Here is a 21,071-nt window from a genome sequence, read left to right as displayed (position 1 = left end):
TATTCGGTGTCCGGTTTTACAAATTGAATATATATTTTATCCTTTTTTTTTGGGAATCCGATAATTCGGATCGAATATTTGATTTTCAGCTTTTAAAAATTTTTATTTTTAAAATATACATTTTTAAACTGAAAAATTTATGTAGTTTTGAAAATCCAACTATATTTCCGAAATAATTTGTTTTTAAACTTTAAAATATAAGCTTGGTTAAAGAAAAAAAACGAAGTGAGTTTAAATATTAAAGCGTAATAATGTGCAATTTTTTTAAAGAGGCAAAAGAAAATAAGAATGTAAAAATTAGATATCAGCATAAATTGTAAATCTGAATTCAAGATATTTGATTTTTTAGATCGAAACTGGCTTATGATTTATACTATCCGTAAAACAAAATATCTGAATTTCAGATCCGGTTCAATCCGATATCCTATTTGAAACACTCCAACCACTAAAGTTTCTTTTTGGAGGCTAATTGAAAGTGAGATAGGAAGGCTGTCAAAACACAAATTGGGAATATAAAGCTGTCAATCTTAAAGCAATTACACTCAATTTCAGATTCAGATTCTGATTTTGATGATTCTAATGATGATGATATTCAGAAAGACCGAGCACAAGCTCAGTTTCTGAACTTAACTGATCAATTCAATACACAATATGTATTCTTATACATAGATAAATCTGGAATTGTTGTTCTTCAAAGTAATGATATTTGTTTCTGTGAAGAAACGAGGAAGTGCAAAAAACACTTAAAATACCTGGAGATAGGTAGAAGTGTGATCAAGAGGAGCGACTCGTGGAAGGAAGCGACTTGAATTCCTGCAAAACAACACGTTAGCCTTGTCCGGGGGTGATCTCCCGGAAAACCCCTCCGACGCTCAAGTTAGAACGTTAATGTGAGATTGAATAGAGGATTATAAACTGAATGTAATTGAGTTTCGAGATTGATATAGCTTGGATTTCAGTGGGCTAATGAAATGGAGAGTGAGTAAGGATACTAAGAAGGATTATTTTCCAGATGTCCTCTCCTCTCTGATGGCTGTCCCTTTTTATAATGCTCAAGGAGGAGGTTACATCAGAGAGGGGGAGTTGAAGATCATGGGAGACATGGACAGTTAGTTCCTATGGAAGAAGGGTGACCATGCATTTAAGGGGAAGTGGGAGGTTACCAACCTTGGAAGAAGGATAGCCAAGGAATGAGGGAGAGTGGGAAGTTACTTTACTGGAAGGTAGTTAAGGTATTGAGGGGTCACTAATCCATGGCCCATTCAAGGGAGATAGAAAATTCAGAAAAAGGCCCGTTGACCGAAAGTCAAAGTCAATGCGAAAGGTCAAGGGGCAATAAGGTAATATGACATAAATAATTTAAATAAATAAATAAATAAAATAAATGATACCATGACAGTTAGCCCCACGCGCGAAGAATGATATGAGAAAGGCAATCTTGATGAATCGAAGAATCTTTCTTCGTGTGGAAATAGTAACCGTCAATCGGCAAATTCTCTGGAAGATCCTGAAAATTGGATTTGCAATCTTCAAATCGACTACTCATATGCCGAGTTCCGAGTTGTAACGGAGAAGTTATAGCCTTTTTAAAATGACCGCAGGAGAGGCTTCAAGAAAAAGAAAAATGATTAACATCAGCAAAGCCGCGACTTCAAGCATGCCGCGGAATATCTTTGGCTGCCCTTATCATTTATTAGCAGAAGAATAGATGCAGGAGTCGGACCCTGATACATGCTCTACTGATGTCGCGGAAGCCTCAATACTTAGAATATTTTGGAATAAGGCAGCCCCCAAGGAGGGTCCGACTTATCGACCGCACGGATTTCCAAGGACCTGAATATCTTTGAATCGAGATCACCATCAAGGCGGGTCTGACTTATCGACCCTACGGACAGGATGCTGGTTTGACCTGATCTACCTTTCTTTTCATCAATGCTTCGAGCCGGAGAATAGAGGGAAAACATGATACCGCGGCATAAATGAGCTGGTCCGCCAGCTAAATGAGTTACATGTATGGAAGACACGGTTCGAACATATACTTTGATTTTTATTCTTCACTGAGGTACTTAAGGGAGTCCGACTTATGAATGTGGCGGGGAATCAAAAATGACTTCGAATCGTTTCGAATTTCCTCGTTCTAACATGTCCCCCCTTCTTCCTTCAAAGACGCGGAAAGATTTTGTAATTACATTTCTCGGATGATACTGAAAAAACGGAGGCACCTCTCCCATACTTAAAACTTTTTCACCCTAACCGGGACCACTTGAGGGTCCGACTTATCGACCATGCGGACATCCCAATACTTGAAATAATTCGTATCCGTTCTGGAGTGTAATTCAGGGTCCGACTTGTCGACCCTACGGCTTTAACGAAATTTTTAAAACTTAGAAAATCTATTGTCATTTTATCCCATCCTGATAGTCCGACTTATCAAGTATACGGTCATAATCAAAATTTGATACTTGGAGAATATTTTCAATATTGTCCCTCATGAGGGGTCCGACTAATCGACTTCTCGGACATTATGTGAAAATACTTAGACAAATTTTAGACATTTGTCTCCTTATTGGGGGTCCGACTTATCGACTCCCCGGTTTAAGTTTTGGATACCGCCTTTCGTTTAAAGGAGGTCTAGATTCGATGTTTTCAGCATTTATTGCTGCTAGGCATGGCCACGGGGCGGGTTACCCGGAACCGAACCGGTCCTGAATCGCTTGGAACCGGATCCGGAACCGGAACCGTTTGCGACAGGTTCCGAACCGCCCCAAACCGCGAAACCGCCGGAAAAAAAGTTGCCGGAACCGTGAAACCGCCGGAAAAAAACGTCGTGAACCGGGTAAACAACCCGCGGTTTGGAACCGGAACCGGTCCGGGAGAACCGGTCCAACGGTTCCATGGAACCGGTTCTGGAATCGGAACCGGAACCGGTCCGGTTGAACCGGCTCAACGGTTCCGTGGAACCGGAACCGGTTCGCCAAAATGTTACCGTTTATGACCGTTAACTAGCCGTTGGAGTTTCCTCTATATATACTCATCACTTTCAATCATTTTCATTCACAACTCATCTCTTCTCCTACTCTCTCTACTTACTCTCTCTACTTAATTCTTTAATTACGCAATTATTCTCTTAATTACATAATTAGTCTTTTAATTATTTCTTCATTTAGTTAGTTACATAATTAATTAATTATTTATTTCTTGATTCTATATTTCTATTATTACTTCAATATTATCAATCATGTCTTCATTTTTGAAAAAAGCCTCAAAAAAAGTTACTAAAGTGGCAAAATCATTGGGAGGTTCCAGTTCGTCCAAAAGAAAGGCCACTTCTACTCCGTCGGTATCAACAACACCTTCCATTAGTAATTATAATTATGAACATAATTATCCGGAAGGGTACGACCCAAAATTACATAATTATGCAGAAGAAGTAGAAAGAGAAATACAAATTGATGAAGAAGAACAACAAGAAGAGGAACCAACGACCCCTATTGGGATACATATATCTCGACAGTCATCAACAAGATCACATGAAGAACAACAACAACAAAGACAAGCTCGTGGTAAACGAGTCAATTTCCAAACTATCGGTTAGTTTTATAATTTTATTCTTCAAATTAATTAAATTTTAAATTATTTATTTATTTAATTATAGTTTTATAATTTTAAATTATTTATTTAGATGAAGATGAACCAGTAAGACAACCGTTTCCGGCAATGCCACCTCCTAGTGGTAGAGCTGTTTCACATGTGTGGTCGTATTTCACAAAAGAACCAACCGAGAATCCAGATATTTTCTTATGCACTTGTCAAATTTGTGAAAGTCAAGGAGTAAAGCCCTTAGTTGCATACAATTTCGCCAGAGGTAAATACTTTTTAAGTTTTTTATACATACATTATATATTCATATTTTATAAAAATTTATTTATTGTGTTTTGTGAATACGTGTTAGGTGGTGGTACGGAATCTTTTAACAAACATTTGGCAAAGAAGCATGGAATCACAAAAGAAACTCATGCAGCAAGCGGCAACGGGACCACAAGTGGAAGTGGAAGCCGACAGACACAGTGGGACATTCACAGCACAGGTATGCCTTTTAGATATAATTGTAATGATATGATTGATGAATTTTCTAGGTATGTAATTTGTGATGAATTGCCTTTTAACCACGGTGAAAGTAGGGCATACGAGCGTTACGCTAGAAAAACTATGCAACCACAATATAGAGCAATCCCTAGGAGCACTCTTAAAAGACGCACAATTAAATTATATGAATCAATGCGCTATGAATTAGTTGAAATGTTTAAATCTTTTAATGGTAGGGTTAGCATAACAACTGACATTTGGTCTGCTCCCCCACATTTAGAATCTTATATGTGTGTAACAGCACATTGGATAGATCAAAATTGGATTATTCAAAAAAGAATAATTGCTTTTGAGACAATGCCAGAAAGACATACCGGTGAAAACATAAAATATAGATTAGTAGAGATATGTAGAGAATGGAACTTATTAGATAAGATATTTTGTTGTTCAACTGATAATGCAACCGCGAACATTAAATGTCTAGAACTTTTGTATAACGAACCTGCATTTAGTTTTATCCTTGGGGTAGCTTATTACACATACGTTGTTGTGCGCATATAGTTAACTTATCTTGCCAAGCTGGCATAAAACAATTAAGCGATTTATTAGAACCAATTAGGGATATAGTGAAGTGGCTTAGGATTGGAAAGATAAAGAGACGATACAAACAATTATGTGACCAATATCAACTTAAAAAAGTGTATTGGTCATTGGATACTCCTACACGTTGGGGCTCAACCAACGATTTATTAAGAAAGGCGATTGCTTATCGTCCAGTTATAACACAACTATATAGTGAGTGTACAGATAGTTACATAGCTGATGACACTTGGGAATTAGCTATAGGTGTACATAACATATTAGAAGCGTATGACCACGCGACTAAGATTTTTTCATATGTTTATGAACCGAACGTTCACTTAGTAATAAGTGAGTGTGTTACTATTTTTTATCATCTCCTTAAATATACGCATGATGATACTAACCCATATTTGAAGCCGATTCTTGCAGATATGATGGAAAAATGGAAGGCATATTTTACCGAATTTCCTTATATTTATGGAATCGCAACCATTTTGGACCCATGTTTTAAAACTGAGGTCCTTACTAAAGTAATAGGATTTTACTACCAATCGTTAGATCGCCCGCCTACTGATGTACATAATTATGTAGGAACATGTAAAAAATATTTAGCAGAACTCTGATTATTACGCTAGTGTGTATAACCCAAAACGCGATACGTCTAGGCGTGCTAGCGTTTCGGCATGTCCCTCTTACTATAACTCGGTAATAGCTAATATAATGAGTCAAGATGATAGTTTTGTAGGATCATCTTCTTCCTCGACCTCATATTTAGAACTAGATAGTTATCTTAAACACCACTTTGAAATAGACCAAGGTAGTTATAATATTTTAGAGTGGTGGAAAGAAAAATCTGTAAAATTTCCCATTTTATCGAGAATTGCAAAGGATATCCTTGCAATTCCCGCGTCAACAATTGCGTCGGAGTCTGCTTTTAGTGCAGGTAGAAGAGTTTTGGACGAAAAGAGATCTCGTCTTGCTCCACAGAGTATTCAAATATGTATTTGCAAGAAAGATTGGGATCAAGCAGAGATTCGAACACAAGGACTAAGGAATGATGATGATCAAGACGATGATGATGATCCATGGATGATGATGGATACATCTGCATCATCGTCAGGAGGAGAGTCAGCAGAAGCATCTAACCAACCACATGATGATGACGAAGACGAATAGGATCAATCCGACAACGATAAATCAACATTCAACAACTATAAATAAAAGGTATGACAAAGAACTACGTGGGCTTTGATTCCTTCGGGATACGTAGGCAGCTTAGTATTCCTTTGGGTACTACTAGGTTCAAGTCCATTTTCTCCCTTTTTTTTATTAATCATCTTTATCGGACATTATCATTGATTCGTTTGTTATTAATATATTTTTTTCATTCTCTTTAGTAAATATTTCAATAACGATGACAACTTGACATGCAATGAATTTCGCTAATAATCAAGTAATCATCAAAGGTACGTCCGCAATATTATAGTATTTTTTATTATATAAATATTTAAAGAAAAAATAAAAATGGAACCGATGGTCCGACCCGCCCGTCCCGTGAGTTGGAACCACCGGAACCGCCTCATGAACCGCCAAGGAACCGTTTGGAACCGCCCGGAAACGGAACCGAAACCGGAACCGTTCGCGACAGGTTCCAAATGGAACCGGAACCGGGTGGAACCGGAACGGAACCGGACCAACCCGGACCGTGGCCATGCCTAATTGCTGCAATAAATAGGATTGTTGGAACAGTTCTTGCTTCACCTAACTCATTAATTCCCTCAATTTTTCATATTGCTAGAAAGAGAAAGTAGAGAGAGACGCTCTGAGAATCTTCAATCCTTGTTCAAACTTCTGACAATCCTCTCGAAGATCTTCAAGGATTCTGACAGAACTTCATCAAATTTCTGACAAATCTTCAATATATTTTCAAGGTATTCAAATCTTCCTTCAAATTTCTTGAATTTCTTCACATTAATCTTCAAATTGTTCTTCGCATTCTTGAATATTTAGTTTTGAATTAATTTTATGAAATTAGCCCCAATCCTTCACAAGTTTCGCCTATTATTTTTTGATTCATTAATATGGATGTCGCGGCTACTCATGAGATAATAGCTAACTTCGACATTAACTCGGATATCCCGACAAAAATTCCTTTGGTAGCATGTAGACGCTTTAATAAAGAGGGATTATTAATGAATGATTCGGACGAAAGTAGTTCAGTGAGAATCACCCCCCATTATGAACCAATAAAAGCAGGGGATGAGTCGTCTGTATCCCCCGTATACCCCCCGGAGATAATGAGAACTGCTCCTTGGGAAGTGAGCGTTGCTTTCTTTCCCAATTACTTGCCGCGAATAAATCCTGACCTGGAAGGGTTATTGTATGTAGATATGGAAAATAGTGAAGGATCAGCCGAGTCTTCGGGAAGGGAGAGCGCAGCGCCAGTTCCTCCTCCATTCTACATTCCCAACGGCGGTCCCCTTAATTATTTCATAGATTTACAAACCAAGAGAGACCTAGACAAGCGTCGGGAAGCCATCTCTCAAAAATGGGGTTTGAAAGACAACATAAATATCATTACCCCGGGAAATTATGACACCGTTAGGTTTCCTCCCCCACACTGTATAGCCGTATATTTTCCCTCTTTTGAGTTAGGACTCAGGTTTCCTCTTCACCCATTTTTTAGGGAGGTGTTAGAGTTTTTGAACCCGAGTTATACCCAAACGCCTGGGGTTGTATGGTGGCATTTTTGATCTTATGTAAAGTTTTGGCCGTGCCACCAACACTCACTGCGTTTAGAGATATATTTAGAGCCTGCCTATGTAACTCTCAATCCTACGGCTGTGGCTGGATAACTTTTACCCACCGTCGTGGACTGAAGATAGTCCACGACCTCTCCGATAACCAAAAAGGGGTATAGGACTAAATTTGCCTACCTATATAATTCAGAAGGATGGAACATCAAAACCTCCTTCGACATCAAACGCAACCTTTCGGGTTTTAATAATGGGATCCCGCAGTGTTCTCTTAGCGACGCGGTAATAATCGAGTATGCAAAGATGGACGTTCAATTGGGAAGGAAACCCATGAACGTCCAGCTCAACTGGATACCAGGTCGTCCTGAGTTGGAGAATGAGAACCTCCTCTCAGCATTCGGCATCAGCTTGGCTATCGATCGGAGTAAGAGTTTTCGGACTTCTTCCTTCTCTCTTCTATGGTATATTTGCTTGTCTCTAACTCGTGGTTTTGCAGGGATAGCCAAGGAAAACCTTCGAGCAAAAGATCCAGAACTCATGAAGAAATTCAGTGTCATGAGATTTGCTCAAGGGACCATCCAACGGCCTGAGGAGAAACCTCTACCTCTTCCGCCAAAGGTATACCTTTCTTCATTCTTCCCGAACTGTAGGAGATTTCTTTGATTTCTTCAAATTTTTTCTCTTATAGGACTCGGCAACGGCGGAGAAGGGGCTGGACGAGGTCCCCTGCGAAGAGGAGGCTCTCCGGCTCCTTGAGGAGAGGAGACAGGTCCACATTCCCGATGACTCTCAGTGGGTAATCCCTTCTAAGAAGAGGGAATCGAAGAAGAGGGAGAGGAAGAGAAAGAAAGTCTCTTCCTCCCATGAGGAGGGTGCCTCAAAGAAGGCCTCGGCGGGAACAACAATAATGTCAGTCGTACCTCTGCAGATGAGGTCGGTGGAAGAGGAGGTGGCTTCACCTCAAGCTAAGGCGTCCCCCGTCCTGAGCCGGGGCAAAGAGAAGGTGGGGGAGTCTGCCGCGGCTCCTAAAGCGAAGGTGGAAGAGGTGTATCGTCGTCGGGAGGTTCTTCCTTTCCGGCACGACACCCCTTTCACCGATTTGGGCCATAAGGGCATGATAACCCGGTTTAATAGGGCGACTTCTCACTTGATCAGCCAAGTGGATGTTGGTCTCTTGGAGTCCCTTTCCCCCACCGATAGGGTGCGTCAGCTCCAAGTTTCCGCGGCTGAGGTAACATCCTTCCTCTTATATCTTCTTAAGTTAACTATGTCTGGATTTTGACTTATTCTTTTTGCAGGCTTTCCTGAGGTTGTCTTTTGAGCTCAACCTCAGTCGCCAAAGCGCCGCGGACAGGGAGACTCTGGCTGCCTTATCCTCCCGCTGCAATGAGCAGGACGAGGAGCTTCAAAAGCTCCGAGATGAACTGCCGGGCTTAAAGGAAAAGCTGGCTAAATGCTCTGAGCTGAAGGAGCGTTTAGTCAGAACTGAATAGTGGCGGGAGAGGGCGAGGAAGCAACTGGAGGAGACCGTCGAGAGTCTGGACGCGGCTTCCAATAAATCGGCGACCCTCGGCCACGAAGTCGGTCACCTAATGGATGTTCATGCTAAACTGGTTCATCAGAACCAGTGTCTTTTGGAACAGGTGTCGGCTGATTCGGCCAAATTCAAGACTTTGCTATCCGCGGCTCGGGTTTATAAGACCAGCTTGGGGAGACGAGCTCGGATAGCTAGGGATTGGCTTACTTCGGACGAACTGGAAGCGTCGAGTTTCTTAGGGAGTCTGACAGCAGAAATGGTAGGCACGGGGTCCACAATTACTGAAGAGAGGTACCGTCTGGCTGCCGCGAAGTTAGGCGTTGACTTCGATTCCCTCAAACAAAAGGCATATCACAAGGGGGACGAAGCTTTGGCCAACCTAGCTCCAATTTTGGAACGGAAGTCGGCGGTACTGGTGGACCCCAACTGGGATGTGGAAGAGGCGAGGGCTTGGTCGAAGAGGGTTGATGTCGCGGCTGAGAAGGAGGCATTATGCCTTGATCTGGATAACTTAACTCTCTCCCCTCCTTCGACCTCGGGGACCCCTGAGAACTTGGCGCTTTCCCAACTGGAGAGTTTATGCTTAGACTTGTCAAATCTCCTTATCGACGAAGGAAGAAACCTCCAGGGTTTGTCCAAGGAGCTATCCGGGATTGAAGTGGAGCCATTCAACGTTGAAGATTTTGTGAGCTTCACTCCAAGTCTTGAAGAGGGGGCGGCTGAATCTCCTCCGTTGCCGGCCCAGGACACTGAGGGGGACGTCGATGCCTTTTTGGATAATGTTTAGTTTTTGTAATATAAATTTTGTAATATCAACTTTTGTAACCTTGAATAGAATCAATTTGTGCGTTGAATTATTCGTATGATTTATGATTGTTCTTGATACCGTATTGTTGTATTTAAATATTTCAAATTCTCTTTCATTGGCCGCGGCTTCTTTCCATCAGTAGACGAGAAATAATCTTTACTTGATGTCACGGCTAGAAGATATTTACTTGGAGTAGATTTGACAACTTCGACCTTGGAACCAATTTAAGTGTCCGACTTATCAATGTCACGGCTGGGTGACCTTAAAAATTTGCTTAGTCTGATGTTGAACTTCAGGACCCTTATCAGAGGGTCCGACTTGTCGACGTTGCGGACAAGAAACATTAGCTAGATATTTATTTGGAATGATTTTGAACTTGGGACCCCAATCTGAGGGTCCGACTTGTCGATGTCCCGGTTGGGAAATATTTTAGCGAATAACTTAGAATATTTTTGAAGTTTGGGACCCCAATCTGGGGGTCCGACTTGTCGATGTACCGGTTGGAAAACATCTTAGTGAATAACTTAGAATATTTTTGAAGTTTGGGACCCCAATCTGGGGGTCCGACTTGTCGATGTCCCGGTTGGGAAACATCTCAGTGAATAACTTACAATATTTTTGAAGTTTGGGACCCCAATCTGTGGGTCCGACTTGTCGATGTCCCGATTGGGAAACATCTTAGTGAATAACTTAGAATATTTTTGAACTTAGGGACCCCAATCTGAGGGTCCGACTTGTCGATGTCCCGGTTGGGTAACATCTTAGTGAATGACTTAGAATATTTTTGAACTTAGGGACCCTAATCTGAGGGTCCGACTTATTGACATAACTGAATTTTATAAGATTTGCAATATTACCGGAAGTAGAGTATAACTGAATATTTTTAGAGCCGGATAAATCAGAAAAATGAAATCTCGATTATTATTGAATGTAATGACAACGCGACTCATGCCGCGGGATGAAATACAACTGATTCTGGATAATGTGATAATGCCGCGGGATGAACTTGTGATGACATTAATGATCAGACTGGCCTCTTGCGAATCTTATTTAAATGAAGTACTTTTTCAAATGATCTCCATTCCATGGGCGGGGTAGCTTCTTTCCCTTCATGTCTTCCAGTTCAAATGTTCCAGGCTTGATGATACGGACGATTTTGAACGGACCATCCCAGTTGGCTCCAAGCTTTCCTTTCTCTACGATTTTCCCTGTTGCCTCGACTTTGCGTAGGACATAGTCCCTCACATGGATATGTTTGGTTTTGACGAGCCGATTGAAACTGCGGACCATTTTTTGCTTCTGGGCCATGGACCTTAATAATGCGTTCCCCCGTGTTTCTGGGAGCAGATCCAAGTTCTCCCTTTTCCTTTGTTCATTCTCGTCGTGTGAGTAGTAGGTGACCCTTGTGGATGGTATGCCTATCTCTACTGGAAGCACTGCTTCAGATCCATATACCAAAGAGAACGGGGTATGCCCCGTTGCTTCTTTGACGGTTGTTCGGCTTGCCCACAAAATGCCGGGCAGTTCTTCGTCCCATGTACCTTTAACCCCCTCTATCTTCTTCTTGATGCCATTCAGGATCTCCTTGTTTGCTGATTCAACTTGCCCATTTGTTTGTGGCCGAGATATGGAGCTGAAACGGATTTGAATACCAAACTTATCACAGTATTGTGTTGTGTTTGTACTGATAAACTGTCTCCCATTGTCAGTGATGATCACACGAGGAATACCGTATCTTGTAATGATATTTCGCCATATAAACTGACAGACTTGCTTGTCTGTGATTGAGCTAAGGGCTTCTGCTTCTACATACTTGGTGAAATAATCAATGGCCACAATGATAAACTTCCGTTGCCCCTTTGCGGGGGGAAAGGGGCCAAGGAGATCTATGCCCCACTTGTCGAAAGGCAGAACGGCTTGCATGACGGTCAAGTAATTTGAGGGCTTCCTTCCTATCTTTGAGTGGTACTGACATTTGGGACATCGTTTGATCAATTTTTCCGCGTCTTCACGCAGTGAAGGCCAATAATATCCGCATCTGAGTACTTTTCCAATGACAGTTCGTACACCCTGATGTATACCGCATCCGCCTTCGTGTATCTCGCGAAGGATGTAATTACCTTCTTCAGGGGAAACACATTTTAAGAGGGGATGAGTGTATGACTTTTTGTAGAGTGTTCCCTCGTGGAGTTCGAACCATCTAGCCTTCTTCTGGAACACTTTTGCTTGATTTTCATCCTGGGGAAGCGTCTGGTTTTGCAAAAATTCGATGTAGGGTTCTATCCACGTTTCTGACCTGTCAATGGTGTTGACCATGTGGTCGATACTGGGGTTTGGAAGCACTTCCCAGATGATGTCACAAGCCGCGGATGTTTCTGCTGAGCTGGCGAGTTTCGCTAGAGAATCGGCCTGTGCATTTTGGGATCTCCGGATGTGGATCAACGTGAACTTGTCGAATTTTTGAACAAATCTTTTTACTTGCTGTAAGTACATTTTCATGCTGTCATCTTTGGCTTCAAATTCCCCATTAACTTGTCCAACTATTAGTTCGGAGTCAGAAAACGCGGATAGCACTTTGGCTCCTGCCTCGTAGCAAATTTTCAATCCCATCAGTAATGCTTCGTATTCGGCCTCATTGTTGGATGCCGCGAACTCGAATCTGACCGCCCTTTCCATACGGACCCCAGCGGAAGACACAATGAGGAGTTCCAGCCCCACTTGCTGATTTCGTTGAGGACCCATCTACATACAACTTCCATTCGTGATCGGTTTCAGGATGATGGGGATAGTACTTTCAGCAATGAAGTCAGCCAGGGCTTGCGCTTTGATTGCTGTCCGAGGTTCCTATTCAATACCGAAATCCGCAAGTTGATTAGCCCAATCAGTGACGCGACTTGATTTATTCTTTCCTTCTAGAATCTTTCTCAATGGTTGATTGCTCCGTACGTTGATTTGATGGGATTGGAAGTATGGTTTCAATTTCCTACTTGCCATCACGACTGCGAACAGGACCTTTTCCACTTCACTATAGTTCCCTCTGAGCCTCGGAAGGCGTGGCTTATATAGTACACAGGGAGTTGCTGCTTCTCTCTTTCAGCGATTAGCACCCCTAACAGGGAATATTCGGAAACCGAAACATATAAGATGAGCCCCTCCCCGTTGATAGGTGAGACTAATCTTGGCAGTGATGATAGGTGGTCTTTTAACTGACTAAAAGATTCTTCCGCTTCTGTAGTCCATTCGAACTTGCTCTGCTTAAGGGTTTTGAAGAAAGGGGAGCATTTATCCGCAGATTTGGATAGAAATCTCCCTAAGGCAGCTAGGCACCCTGTTAGTTTCTGTACCTCTTTTACGGACCTGGGAGATTTCATATCTGGGATTGCCTGAATCTTTTCGGGGTTTGCTTCAATGCCTCTTTCATCCACTAGAAACCCAAGACACTTCCCTCCAGTGATCCCAAACACGCATTTCTCAGGATTGAGTCGCATTTGGTGTTTTCGGAGGGTCATGAAAGTTTCCCGTAAGTCCGCGGCATGGCGGGACGCCTGTTTGCTTTTTATGATCATGTCATCCACGTATACTTCTAAGTTTCGCCCGATCTGGGACTGGAAAACTTTGTTAACCATTCTTTGGTAAGTGGCTCCGGTGTTCTTCAACTCAAAGGGCATGACTTTATAACAATATACTCCAGTATTTGTGATGAAGGCTGTGTGTGGCTGGTCTTCTGTGGCCAAGGGAATTTGATGGTAACCAGCGTTAGCATCCATGAAGCTCAGTAGAGCGTGGCCCGCGGTAGAGTCTACCAAATGATCTATTTTTGGGAGGGGATAGTCATCTTTGGGGCATGCTTTGTTTAAATCCGTGAAGTCAACGCACATCCTCCACTTGCCATTGGACTTTTTTACGAGGACGACGTTGGAAAGCCAATCTGAATATTTGCACTCCCGGATGAACCCAGCTTTCAGCAATTTCTCTACCTCTGTCTTGGCGGCATCTATTCTTTCCTTCCCTTGATGCCGCAGCTTTTGCTTCACGGGCTTGTAACCTGGTTTTATGTCAAGTTTGTGGCACATGACACTTGTTGGTATACCAGGCATCTCTTCCGTGGTAAATGCGAAGATGTCGCGGAAGTCAGCAATAGTGGCCACGACATCGTTCTTGATTGCGTCTGGAAGATCTTTTCTGATTTTGATCTACTTCCCGTCGAAAATTTCCGTCTCCTCATATCGCTCCACGGGATGAGGCCTTTCGTGGCTATTGGGACCGTCCGTGTATACGCTCATGACGGTTGGAGACTCTTCTTCCCTCTTTCTCTTGGAGGGAGTGGCGGATGTTTCTCGCTTCAGGGTATTCACGAGGCATTGTCGGGCTGTTACTTGGTCTTCTTTAAGGACGCCCACCCGGCCATCATCCTGTTCGAATTGCAACAGGAGTTGATGAGGAAAGATCGCGGCCTTTATCTTGTTGATGAGCGGGAGCCCCATGATGGCATTATAGGGGAATGTGAGATCCACTACCGTGAATCGTACGGGCATGGCCCTGCTTCTGTTTCTTTCCCCCACCCTTACGGGTAGAATGATCGTGCCTAGTGGAATGACCTGATTACCTCCAAACCCAATCAATGGTTTGTCGAGAGGCTGCAAGTGCTTTTCTTCGAATTTCATTTTTCTTAGGCACTCCATGGTTATGAGGTCGGCCGTGCTTCCGGTGTCTACCAATACTCTCTTGACCTTCATTTGCCCGACTTTGAGGGTGACCACTAGAGGATCGGTGTGTGGTTGTTGCAGCGGTTGAGAGGTAGTGGCGTCGAATCTCATGATCGGCCCCTTTGATACGGTTTTTGGTGGCCCCTTCAGTAGAGTATGGACGATATCCTTGGCGGCTCGAATGGTAGGAAATTCTTCTGTGTATCCTCCGAAAATTACGTTGATAGTTCCTTGTGTGTTGGAACTTTCATGCTTGGCCTCATCCCTTCTGGGGGACCTGCGTCTTTGATTCCATGGCCTCCTGGCTGCTTCTCTTCCCGCATCATAGTCCTTCATGTTGAGGAACCTGGACAGCTTTCCCTCATCGGCCAGTTGATGTAGGATACGCTTGAGTTCGCGACATTGTGTTAGAGTATGGCCGTGCTCTTTGTGGTAGTCACACCTAAGGGTGTCAAACAGGTCGGGTTGGGTCGTTTTCAGGTTCGGGTCATATATAAATGGGTCAACAGACCCTTGACCTGAACCTGACCCATTTAATTAAATGGGTCAAAAATTGAAACCCCGACCTGATCTGTTGCAGGTCGGGTCAACCTGCTAATGACCCATTTAACCTGCTTTTTTTTTTCAGGTCATTGAACCCATATAATTCAGGTCATTTGACCCATTTGACCCAAAAATTACAATATTACAAAATTACAATATTACAAAATTACAACATAAAAATTACAAGCTTCATCCATTAATGGAACACAGTAAACATACTTTCATCCATTAATGGAGTTGAAAATCGAACACAGTACAAGCTTGAATTGAAGAACAGGAAGATTGAACTGAAAAATCTGAAAAATCAGAAAAATCGAACACAATCCAAATCATAAAAAATCGATCAAAAAAAACTCAGAAAAATGGGAAACAAAGAAATAAATCAATAATTCTTACCTTGGTGCCGCAACAGAGAAGAGGAAGGAGAAGGCGCACTCCGAAGTCGCACAGAGAAGCAGCAAGCAGGAGACTGGAGAGTAGAGAGGATTTGAGGAAGGCGCCGCAGTTTTTAGGTTTTAGATATTTAGGGTTTTTGATATACCAGTAAATTACACATCAAAATCAAAATTGGGTCAGAAAACCAAAAAATAGAGTAAATAAAGAAAAATGGAGTAAAATCAAAATCAAAACAGAAAATATTACCAGTTTAGTAAAACAAAATCAAAATCAACACAGTATTAACACAGATTAAACAAAAATTACAGTAAAATAAAAATCGATGAAGCAACAAGCCCAGAAAATGAAACAGAAAATATGAATCTTGCAAAACATAAAGAAAAATGGAGTAAATATAACACAAACAGAAAAATCGAAAAAATCGAAAAAATCAATAAAAATGAAACAGAAAAATGAAATAAAAAACAAGATTCAAATTACCAATTTAGTAAAAATGAAACCCCAACAAATTCGAAAAAATCGAACCCTAAATAACACAAACACGAACCAAATTATTATTAAGAATTAAAGAGAGAAAATCAATTCCAGCAATCAGCAATGAACATCAAAATCAAACACAAAAAAATCGAACACAATCCAAATCTAAAAAAATAAAATCGATAAAAAAAAAACAGAAAAATCGGACTTACCTTGGTGCCGCAGAGAAGATGAAGGAGAAGAGAAGAATGTGTAGGAGGCCGTAGGTCGCAGTCTCGCAGAGAAGATGAAGGTGTAGTGTAGGCGAGAAGAGGAAGGAGAAGAGGAAGTGAGGAGGAGGCGGCAGCAGGAAACAAACAAATGTTTAGTTTAGCCGTTTAGGGTTTTATCTGATTTCAATTTCAATGCCTTGCTGGCACGCTGCTCGCTGGATGCCTGGATGATTGAGTTATTTAAATATTACTTTTAAATATTAAGTTATTTAAAAATTAAAATTTTCAATGGGTTATTAAATGGGTTAATATGGGTCGACCTGACCTGATTGACCCATTTAATAAATGGGTTAAACAGGTTTTTTTCGGGTTTAAATATTCAACCTGAACCTAACCCATTTAATAAACAGATCAGGTCGGGTTGACCCATTTAATTAATTGGGTCAAAAATCTAAACCCAAACCCGCTAATTTCGGGTCGGTTTCAGATCAGGTTAGCAGGTCGGGTCAGCTTTTGCCAGCCCTAGTCACACCACAGATTGTAATTGCGTCTATCGGAAGGAGTGGTAGTAGGTGGCGGAGTTGGCAACTTGTCACGAACGGCGAAGAAGATATCTTTTCTATTTCGGTTAAACATCGGGTCATTACCTCCATCTAGCAAATTGCGTGTTCTGGATTCTCCTTCCGTGACATATACGTGACGGGATCGTGGAGGTCCCATGTCTGACGGGGGCGCAGGACGGCGCGGCATGTAATTCCTTTCCCTCCTTGACGAAGGCTCTTCTCTGTTCCTTGAGGATTGATGGGAGGTCGCGGCATCTCTCTTTTCGGACTTCCGTCTTTTCGGGTCGTGTGCCTGGCATATTTCGGAGGCGGTGACATAGCTTTGACATTGCTTCATGGCTTCTGCATATGTCTTCACCTGACTTTCGACCAACTGGAACTTCAGTCTCTGGGCCTTCATTCCGTTGATCAGGGCGTTCAAGGCGACTGATTCTTCCAGATCCGTCACCTCTAGTACGGCCTCATGGAATTTCTTTAAGTAAGATGATATGGATTCCCCTTCCAGTTGCGTTATGCGAAGCAAATGGAAGTTGGATTTCTCCTGCCTCCTGGATGCCACAAAATGACCCAGGAATTTGCTTTCTAATTGGGCAAAGTTATGGATACTTCCTCCCGGAAGGGAGGTGTACCATGTCAAGGCTACTTCAGCAAGAGTAGTTGGGAAGATTTTACACCACAAGGATGGGTTGGTAGTGTGCAGCACCATCAAATTTTTGTAGGCCATCACTGTTCTTCGGGGCATGACGTGCCGTCGAATACTGCCATGTTTGGGATTTTTATTTTCCCCGGGTTGGGGGTACTTAGTACTTCCGGAGCCAACGGGGAGATTATTGGCGTAGGATCTTCAGGGAGGTTTTTTGTCTTGACCTCATTCCGTGGCATGATGACAGGACTCACGGAATGGCTAGATCCTGCGAGCTGCGCCTTATTCCTTTCTTGCCTCCTTCTATCCACCAGTGATTGGATGCTTTCGGATGCCTTTTGCTTTTTGCTTTCTAGGTAGGTTCGGGCATCTTGAGAGGCGGTCTTGGACACTCCATCCTGTGGATCACTCCTGCTGAGACTTTGGTATCTCCTGGTGGGGTTCGATTCGTTTCCGCAAGTTTTTTATTTGATCTGCCATATCTTCTAATACTCGTTGTTGAGTAGGAGCATTATTTATGACGGCGCGGAGTTGTTCAGAGAAAGCGGCAGTGAGGTTTCGTGCTAGCATGTCCAGATCACGGCGAGTCACGGCTTGATTATTAGCGTGACCTGCAGAAGTGTCTGTATCTGTGCTATGCACGGTGGCGGTTTGAGTCGGATTTTTCTTAGGAGCCATGACTTCTTATCCCTTTCCCACAGACGGCGCCAAACTGTTTCTGTGAAGAAACGAGGAAGTGCAAAAAACACTTAAAATACCTGGAGATAGGTAGAAGTGTGATCAAGAGGAGCGACTCGTGGAAGGAAGCGACTTGAATTCCTGCAAAACAACACGTTAGCCTTGTCCGGGGGTGATCTCCCGGAAAACCCCTCCGACGCTCAAGTTAGAACGTTAATGTGAGATTGAATAGAGGATTATAAACTGAATGTAATTGAGTTTCGAGATTGATATAGCTTGGATTTCAGTGGGCTAATGAAATGGAGAGTGAGTAAGGATACTAAGAAGGATTATTTTTCAGATGTCCTCTCCTCTCTGATGGCTGTCCCTTTTTATAATGCTCAAGGAGGAGGTTACATCAGAGAGGGGGAGTTGAAGATCATGGGAGACATGGGCAGTTAGTTCCTATGGAAGAAAGGTGACCATGCATTTAGGGGGAAGTGGGAGGTTACCAACCTTGGAAGAAGGATAGCCAAGGAATGAGGGAGAGTGAGAAGTTACTTTACTGGAAGGTAGTTAAGGTATTGAGGGGTCACTAATCCATGGGCCATTCAAGGGAGATAGAAAATTCAGAAAAAGGCCCGTTGACCGAAAGTCAAAGTCAATGTGAAAGGTCAAGGGGCAATAAGGTAATATGACATAAATAATTTAAATAAATAAATAAATTAAATAAATGATACCATGACAATATTCATGACGAGATTTCATTTATGATAATTCTTATTCAAGGTCTAGTTTCTTATTATACAAAACGAATACTAATATTTGTCCTTTGCTTAAATATTGAAATGATTAATAAAAGGAAAATTATACACTGTAAATAAACTTCCATTTGACTTTCTACATAAAATATAGTTTCTTCTTTAATTCACATGGTAACCTAATAGTCATAAGTGCAATGGACGAATGTGTCTTCTTTGACTATATATGTCAATTTGACTTAAAAAGCGTGTACACAATTTTAACGACCAATTAATAATTAATTTACATTTATAACATAAAAGACTACTTACATAACAATCAAAAAGTTACCATCTAATATAATAAAGGGGTTATTTAAGTAATATCCTGAATTTTATATGGTGATTTTGAATTTTTTAGTTGAAAAGGTCACGTGATTTATTTATTTCGTATAAACCTTATTGTTTATATGTGAATAAAAAATATTATGCGACGTGTAGAAATTTGAGAGTCAATAAGTGGAAGTTTCCAAAAATTTTGCAAAATAAGGTGATCATACAAAAATATTACATTTAAGATAAAAAAAAATGTAGTCCGTGCTTTGAATTAGAGGTTAACAAATGGAGGAAAATTTGAAAAAAATAAGATTATTTAACAACTTAATTCTAAAAATAAGCTCCGTGAAAACTTATTTCCCAAAATAAGCGTCCGTACATCCAGACCAGTGCTTTGGATAAGTCGCTGTTAGTAACAGCGAGAGAAGGAAAAAAAAAATTAAAAGACTTAAGTCGCTGTTACTAACAGCGACTTAAGTCGTTTTATTTTTCCAGTTTCTGCTTCTTCTTCATTTCAGTTCGCGTTTTTCACTTTCTTCTCCCTCGTTTATCCTCCATTAAAATCACATTCATTCTTTCAACTAAATTCATCAAAGTCGAAGTTGGTACCACTAATTTGTTGTATAATCTTCCTACATCGAAGTAAGGTATTTTTTTTTGATTTTTTTCAATTTTTGGAAAATTAGGGTTTAGTGAATTTTAATGAACTTTCCCATTAATGTAGATTCATATACTTGCAATTTACTAATTGTTGTTTATCTACAGGTTATTGAGGTACGTTTTTATTTGGTGTTGTTGTTCAACTTGTTGTTGAATTGTTGCAATTGTTTCAAGTACGAATTTACTAATTGCTGTTCAATTTTAAATTTTTCTATTTGGAGTTGATTTTAAAATGTATGTCATGTATAGTGGTCATTTAGAATTAAGGTGTACGAATATGTCGAATGTAGTTATTATTTGCCTTGTTCTTCATAATTAATAATTTGTTCGAGAATTTGTTGTTGAATTTAAAATGTGTAGTGGTAATATATTTATGAACACGACGGTGATGTTGATTTTGTATTGTGTTGTTGTAGAAATGGATTCATTTCGTGTGACTGTTGTATGCTTTTGGAATGGTTCAATACGATCAACGAGTAACAATGTTAAGTATGTTGGGGGAAGACGTAAACTGTTTGCGTGCAATTCATACATGGATTTGAATGAATTTAAACATTTTATATGCTCTAGGATTGGTATTGACACTACAAGAAGTACTGTCAATTTAAATTTTAAGTACAATCTTAGTGGAGATTTGTTAGCTTTTCCAGTTGAGGATGGGGAGGCTATAGATGCAATGTGGGAGTATTCAAGGTCTACCCCTAGTCCTTGTTTAGAGTTATATGTAGAAGAGATACCCCTAGGGAATGAAGATATCAATGTTGTGGAAACAAATGCATTCATGAATATAACTCCTTCTGCTCCTTCTCATACGCCCTTCCCTACCCAAGAAACCCAAAATCCCTTTATGCCATCTTCCTCTTATCCTTCTAATGAACCCAATCAAAGTCAATTTCAAGTCACAAATGGTGACACTTGTAACTTAGAAGATACAAATGAGCCTTGGGATGATGTTATTAGTGAGAGTAATGAATTCGTTGAAGCTCCTTCTGAGGACGATGTGGGTGTTGACGAGGAGGCTCTAGCTAATGACATGACTTTAGGAAACATTCCAACAATCGTTGCCCCTACACCCTATGCACTGGTTCCCCCTCTAGATGAACACATTGAGGACAATTCTTGGAGGTCTTGGAATTGTGATACAACCTACACCGACGAAGGAGAGTTTCAAAAGGGAATGATGTTTGATAACAAGGATGCGTTGTTGGACGCTGTTAGATTGTATCATATTCGTAGGAACGTTGAGTACCGAACTGAGACTTCAAATCAAGCCGTGCTCACCTTGAAGTGTAAGAGAGGGTGTGGTTGGAGGCTTAGGGCTAGGAAGAGCTCCCATTCACCATCATGGGAGATTGTTACGTATAAAGGG

The 21,071-nt window shown here is 41.3% G+C and overlaps 1 protein-coding gene across 1 annotated transcript; it reads right to left on the bottom strand.

Moving 5' to 3' along the window:
• Positions 1-13,962: 13,962 nt before the first annotated feature.
• On the bottom strand, positions 13,963-14,811 carry LOC130828577 (uncharacterized). Its single transcript, XM_057694543.1, has one exon. The coding sequence runs from the start codon at positions 14,809-14,811 to the stop codon at positions 13,963-13,965; it is 849 nt and encodes a 282-aa protein (XP_057550526.1).
• Positions 14,812-21,071: the final 6,260 nt, after the last annotated feature.

This window comes from Amaranthus tricolor, chromosome 12 (assembly GCF_026212465.1).
Source record: "Amaranthus tricolor cultivar Red isolate AtriRed21 chromosome 12, ASM2621246v1, whole genome shotgun sequence".
NCBI classification, from domain to species: domain Eukaryota; kingdom Viridiplantae; phylum Streptophyta; class Magnoliopsida; order Caryophyllales; family Amaranthaceae; genus Amaranthus; species Amaranthus tricolor.
The sequence above is the reverse complement of the archived record's forward strand: the minus strand, read 5'-3'. Positions and strand labels throughout refer to the sequence as shown.